This window comes from Daucus carota, chromosome 5 (assembly GCF_001625215.2).
Source record: "Daucus carota subsp. sativus chromosome 5, DH1 v3.0, whole genome shotgun sequence".
NCBI lineage: Eukaryota > Viridiplantae > Streptophyta > Magnoliopsida > Apiales > Apiaceae > Daucus > Daucus carota.
Window position 1 is genome coordinate 33,006,799 of NC_030385.2, and position 7,051 is coordinate 33,013,849.

The 7,051-nt window shown below is 42.2% G+C and overlaps 1 protein-coding gene across 1 annotated transcript; it reads right to left on the reverse strand.

Annotated features, from left to right (window-relative positions):
• Nucleotides 1-4,804: 4,804 nt before the first annotated feature.
• LOC108221609 (protein FAR1-RELATED SEQUENCE 5-like) lies at nt 4,805-6,421 on the reverse strand. The gene has a single exon (XM_064094007.1). It carries the CDS (start codon nt 6,419-6,421, stop codon nt 4,805-4,807), a length of 1,617 nt encoding a protein of 538 aa, XP_063950077.1.
• Between the last annotated feature and the right edge of the window lie 630 nt (nt 6,422-7,051).

The following is a 7,051-nucleotide window of genomic DNA, read 5'->3' on the forward strand; positions in this document are numbered from 1 at the left end:
GCTACATACTAGGATTACCTGTTGTGGGTCGGCCACTAGTTGGAGATGGTATTGACGGTAACCAGTCATATTTCGAGAGGGCATGGTTTGAGGAGTTGACTCCTCAGCAGGTGAAGGATGGCTTTACTAGAGGAGGGGTGAGGCTGACTTGGTTGTTTGAGACCTATGGGAGTGCTGATCCAGGTCCTGATCCGAGGCGTATAGCTGTTCACACACAGGCCTATATGTTCTTCGTGGTAGGCTCTATCCTTTTTCCTACTAGTAGTAGGAATGTTGTCCATCCACGCTATATCAGGCATCTTCGCACACTGAGCCATGTGCGTACATGGTCGTGGGGATCAGCAGTCCTTTCATACCTGTACAGGGGTCTGACTACAGCTGCACAGAAGGTGTCAAAGAAGATCTCCTGCTGCGTCTGGTTGTTGATGTTGTGGAGTTACGAGAGGTTTGATATCGGGAGACCGATCCCAGATCCTAGCAGGGATAGTTACCCGGCAGCTGAGTTCTGGGCCAGGCCTGATGAGATTGAGTACATGGAGGAGCCGGTAGAGGAGGAGGTTGTTGAGGTCCAGGGTAAGGGGAAAAAGGGGAAGACGGGGAAGGAGACGGGGAAGAAGGGGAAGACGGGGAAGGAGACGGGGATGAGGAAGGGTAAAGGGAAGGAGGAGTTGAAGGGGAAGGGGAGTAAGGGTAAGACGGGGAAGGGTCAGGAGGAGGAGGAGGGAAAGGGGAAGGGTAAGGGTAAGGGGAAAGGGAAGGGGAAGGGAAAGGAGGATGAGACTGTGGAGGAGGAGGATACCGAAGAGGGTTGGATTGTGGGCGGCAAGAGGAAACGGGGGAGGCAGGATAGTTCAGCGGCTCCTCATCATAGCTTGCCACATTACAGAGGCGAGTTTGATGGAGTTGCTGGCGATATAGTTAGTTGGATGCCCTATGCTCATTTTCACGAGATAGAGGAGGATTCAGACGGGGATCATGACATTTCTGCTGAGGATTGGGAGGCACATTTTGCTGGCCTAGCTAGGGTTCCATTGCTCTATTATGATACTATCCGGAGAGACTGGGGATGGGGGAAGGGTATGACAGTGGGTCTCGAGGGTGGTATAAGACATGATCTTATATTCACGCTTGCCCCTATTTCAATGCAGAGTCTGGCCCTCGGTGGATGGTTAGATGATCGGATCATCTACACATACATGGTACAATTTCTGTTCATGTTGTCTTTGTATTTGTCTTTGTATAATTCTGTTTAATGTTGTACGTTCATTTATATTTCTCTTTGTATAATTCTGTTTAATTCTGTATATATGATAATTTGATGCAGTGGCTGTTACGTGATCGGGAGGAAGCAATTGCTGCAGAGGGCATCCACCCCAGGGAGCCTACGTACTACTTCATGGATCCCTTCTTCATCCCGTTGGCCATGGAAGTGGACTACAAAAATATGACGGAGAGGGTGAAGCACTTTTATTTGAAGTGGGAAGTTGTGGGGTTGGTCCACCAATCAACCAGGTGGACTACATATTTGTTCCCGCAAATGTCAATGACAATCACTGGATTCTCATGGTCTTTGCTGTGAAGAAGTGGGCTATCATGGTTCTCGATCCTTTCAACGATAAGGCTGAATATCCAGACGAAGAAGAAGCAATGGTACTAAATCCTTCACTCCTCTTGTACTAATATACATGATGGTTTTGTTCTGATGTTTTTTTTCATGTTTTTGTTGTTTGTAGGTCGGTGTACTTGGAGGGATGCTTCGTTTTCTTGCCAAGGGTCAAAAGTTCCCGCAAGAGGACCCTCTAGTTCATGTTTGGGATGAGATGCCGAAGCAGCAAAATCATTTTGATTGCGGGGTCTTCGTCTGCAAGTACATGGACTACACCTTGCAAGGTTATGACCTCTCCACCTTGACGTGGGATACTTCGGATGTTGACCTATTCCGCTTTAGGATTGCAAAAGAGCTTCAGAAAGGGAGAGCGAGGCGAATCCCTAGTCATCTTATGCGGCAAAGGCTAGAAGGAGCCAAGGAATAGGACATTTATGTCGTTTATGACATTTTCGTAGTCTCGTAGTTTATGACATTTTCGTAGTTTCGTAGTTTATGACATTTACGTTTTATTTATTAAAGTGGAACGATGTAGTTGACTTTATTTCAATCTCAATATATCTTGGTTGTTGATTATATCGGTCGTTTATCGACCGTGTCCACCCCCCGACCCCTTTCATTCAATTTTTGTTTATGTGTTTCTCGTTTGAGTTTCCCCCGCCCCTTTATTGCATATTGTTAGGAATGTCAACCTCTATATTGTGATTAAAATTTGAGAATTTTTGGAGTATAGTCATTTTTTGGATGTTTGACAATTTTTGACGTTTTGGGCCATATTTGAAGGCTTCGCAAAATTTGGTTAAAATTTTTTTTGGGAGATTGTTGTTGGAATGCTGTTTATTCAGTTTTTGATGTAGTTTGAACTGTTTGAACTGTTAAAAACAGGTGGGAATGTGCAGAAACAAGCTGCACATTTCACCTGTTGCCACTGGAGTATCCACGCTAAATAACCGCGGATGGACTGGAGTGTCCGCGGTTATTTACCGAGGATATTCCAGTGGCATTAATTTTTTTTTCCCTCCCTCTTACTGTCTTTCATGCTCATATATACTCTTCTAGGACCCCTTAACCACATTATGACTTTTAAAAGTTCATACAATAAATTTTCATTACTTATTGGCATTTGTTTAGAAAATGACCACTTTCACCAATTTTGTGAACTTTGCATGCATATTGCCGCGAATAGACACGTTCAAAAATCATAAATAAATTACAATAGACTAGAAACACCATAATTGAAATAATGATAAGACCTCGTACCATTTTGACAATGTTAGCACTAACAAAGAAATTACTACATAATATTGTCATTTCAATGTCAATAATACATCGAACAGTGTCTATTTTGTTGCGATTACACAAAAATACATATAAAACCTGAAATCAACATTATTCACGTACGGGGAAGCTAACTAACTAAACACTGCTAAAATGTTGGAGAAGCCTCCCGATAGTCGGTGTGTGGAATGCCCGGGCGTCGCGTCGGCTCTAATGAAGCATGCCACCCAATACAGCACAACAACACAACCTTCACGGAGCACACCTTCGGTCACATTGGCATGCGTATTGTGATCATTCCATAGTGTGACATGAATGCTATTAGATCCATCGTAGAGACGAAATTTGCTCCATGGTTCTTTGCGCGTTATCCATTTTCCCATATCATCACCACGAAGGTTGGACACCCACCCCTTGACATATTCAATTCGCATTTGGTCACGCGTGCAACCCAAGCGAGGCCTCAACTTCATAATGTCGGCTATCCTATCACACGTCACAATATCACCACCATCCCACAACGATACTTTGTTTGGCCCGTCGGGATAGTCCTTACCCAAGTTCAAAATAGGTAGAAAATATGGGGTCAAGTTATAAGCCACCCTTTCGAACATGTTATCGCTTGCACACCACTGACAAGCTTCGGTCCAATTTCTTGACCGGTAGGCTGCTTCCTCAGGCGGGTACAACTCGGTGTCTTCTTCCTCCAATTGGGGAGGTGGTTCGTGCATCTGTGCCAATTCGTCCAGCTCATGAATTGCTTCCTCCAAGAAGCTAAAACTAGGTGAATCACACATTTCTTCCGAGTGGGATGGTGGTTCGTACATTTCTGCAAGTTCGTCGAGCTCACGAATCGCGTCTTCCAAGAAGCTAAAACTAGGTGAATCACACATTTCTTCCGAGTCCGAGATTGAGTTGCTGACGTGTGACACTGACTCATCATCCGAACCGTCGGCCATTTCACCTACAAATCCAACAAAGAACAAGTTAGTTACACCAACTCATACGAATGACAAATAAACCACAAGTAAAACATAAGAGAAATTTAATTAAAATGTGAATTACAATTGGCCAGTTTGAGCTTTTCTTAAATCATCTTCTTTTTTTTTTGGGACACGTCCTAACATCATGTCCCAACATATTGCAATATCGGCATTTTCTTTTTGTTTTTGTAAGTTCCTCAACGGGGCTTTTAAAGCGGTGCTCTTTTTTCCGTCCCTTTGTTTTCGACACCAAGGGGTCAAAGATACTCTCATGCAATTTCTCACCACCTTCTTGAGTTGTTTTTGGATTTAATTCACCTCCTTCATTTTCGACCCCGTCAACGGGCATGCTCTCAAGTATTTCTGTTTCCCGATTAATAACCCCAACGGCATACTCATACCGCTCTTTCGATGCCATGCAACTATGACTAAACGCCATGGTAAGTAATGTCATGTGGTTGAATCTTTCCGTGAGAGTCATTTCATGAGATGGTGATTGAAATTCGGACGTGTGATATGGCAACTTGCCATCAACTCTATTGGCGTCCCTTGTCCAACGCTGTTTCACAAAATGTTCCGGTAGTTCCGCCACACACCTCTTCGTCAAGACGGCAATAATGTGACGGCATGGTATGCCAACATTGTCATACATTTTACAAATGCATGAACCCCATAATGACACCTTGTTGAATGATACAAGATACGTGTTTCTCTGAGAAGCACGCATCAACGGTCTATAACATTTGTAGAACGTGTCTTGAACATCTTCCAAGGACCGATCTCTATCTTTCTCCACAAAGTACTTAGATGATTCAACCAATTGTTCCTGAAATCTTCGAAACATATCTTTCGTATAAATGGAAGCTGCGTGGTGCTCCAGAGCGGCTTTCATTTGCATGCAACGACTTCTATGAAACGTCACATAATCCTCGTCTTTCTAACGCATGAATTGCCTCTCCAAAGCTTTTTGTGCACCCTCTACAAAATCTTTCAAACCGGTGCAAGAACCAACATAGGCATCGAAATATGCATTCATTCCTTCACTTCTTGATGTGGTCTTTTGACCCGCAGAAAAAGTGTTTCTTGTGTAAGCCTCGACCCACTTATGCTTCAAAGCATATAACCCTTGAAGCCATGTATTGCCTTCCAAATTGTACTTCAAAACCAAAGCATTCCACCGATCTTCAAACACAACTTCAGTCAAAGAGTGATATATGCAATTGTTGAAATCAAATTTAAACCCTTCCTTGGAATAATATGTTGCAAGTTTCTCGGGGAATTTGTTGCTAATGTGCCATGAGCATAACAAATGTGATGTGTTCGGAAGTTGTGATTCAATAGCCGCGGCCATGACTTGATCTTGATCGGTTATGATAACCAAGGGTTCTTTGCCTTCCATTGCTTCTAGCCAAGTACTCAAAACCCACTCAAAAGTTGTCTTCAATTCATCCCGAACGAGTGCAAAACCAAAAAGTATTGATTGATAGTGATGGTTGACTCCGGTGAAAGGCACAAATGGCATAGCATACCTATTAGTTCGATATGTAGTGTCAAACGCAACCACATCACCGAAGTTTTTGTAGGCCATCAAAGAGCAGGGATCGACCCATACAAGACACTTCAATCTTTGTTCGTCATCGAGGAGAGTCTTGATGAAAAACTTACCGCCGCTCTCTTCTTGCAAACGGTACAACAAATCCAAACCGGCTTGAGCATCATTAACTCCCATGTTGTCCTTCCTAAAATCACGTACGACATTTCTTAAATGTTGGCTGTTAAAACCCACTTGTTCCGCTCCTCCGTGCATTTTTCCAAATATATTCATTTGTTGTCTTGGTTGGACACCCGAAACATGTAAGCTCTTGATCAAATTTTTTTGTGCCGCGGTCACACGTTTCTCCCGTCTTATCAAACTCATCTTAGAAGGAGTAACAACTTGGTGATTGTGTTCTAATTCCAAACCGGTTATCTCCCAATGACTTGTTTTTTTCTTATTAACCAAGTACATTCTAACTTTGTAACCACTCCTAGGAAGCACATCTCTACGCCGTTTGCCTTTAACGCTACCAACTCTACCAATCAAAATTTCATCGTCCTCAACGGGGTTTTTCCCACGATTTTCTCCCGCTAAATTACAAACATACATTCGACCATATATGGATTTATCTTTCGCACGCTTCTGTGTGTTTTGTATCTTAATTGCAAAACCATTCTTTAAAGCATACGCCCTAAACAAATTCTCCCCGGCTTGTAAATTAGGAAATTGTTGATTCAAGTAGGGAATTGTGTTCGGGTCATCTACATCAACATTATCCTCACCATGATCATGCAAATTACCACTACTTTCATGCATACTACCTATATCATCATACAATTTCTCACTTTCTTCTAATTCTTCACTAACAACTAACTCCTCGCCATCACTATCAACAACTTCAACATACTCAATATTATCTCTATTACTACCACATTTAACTTTGTCATTATGTACATCAACATTTTTGGTTGTTTTCAAACTTTTTCTACCTTCAAATCTTGCAAACATTTTATCCATCTCAACACAAGAATAATCAACAAAACAATACTACAAATTAAGCTTACCCAAGACAAAGATGGAAGATGGATCAGATTCTTGCCTAAAAGACTCACAAAATCAGCTGTGCAATTTCCAAAAGAAAGATGAACACAAGTGAAGTTGATCACCTAGGTTATAAACTGTGCGTGCAAAACATTCTGGAATGTCCGCGGAAAAAAATCGCGGAAAGGGTATGTGTCCGCGCAGAAAAGTCGCGGATAGAGGGAGTATCCGCGGTAAATAACCGCGGACACTTAAAAACCGAATCTTTTGTCCCAGCCGTTGGATCGTCGATCCAACGGCTGGGGAGTAGGTTGTTACATAAACGTTCCCTGACAACCACATGTCAGGGAACATGACCCTTATAATATAGTATAGATAGTATAGATTTTAGCTTTACAGTTATACGGATTTCGAAGTTGTTGATCTTCCGAAGTTTACATGGTGTATGGTTCAAGATTTTCATAGTTCCTTTAGCTGAATTTTTGTAACTGGGTAAATTCACGAAAATGTATTAAATTCGTATAAAATATATATTAGCGGGTTTATTCGATTGGGATTCTAATTTTTTTTCATTCATGAAATTTGAGAGTGTTCAATTGAAATTGT

Excerpts from the sequence above, each read along its gene's own strand:
- LOC108221609 (XM_064094007.1), bottom strand. The coding sequence starts at position 6,421 with ATGGATAAAATGTTTGCAAGATTTGAAGGTAGAAAAAGTTTGAAAACA.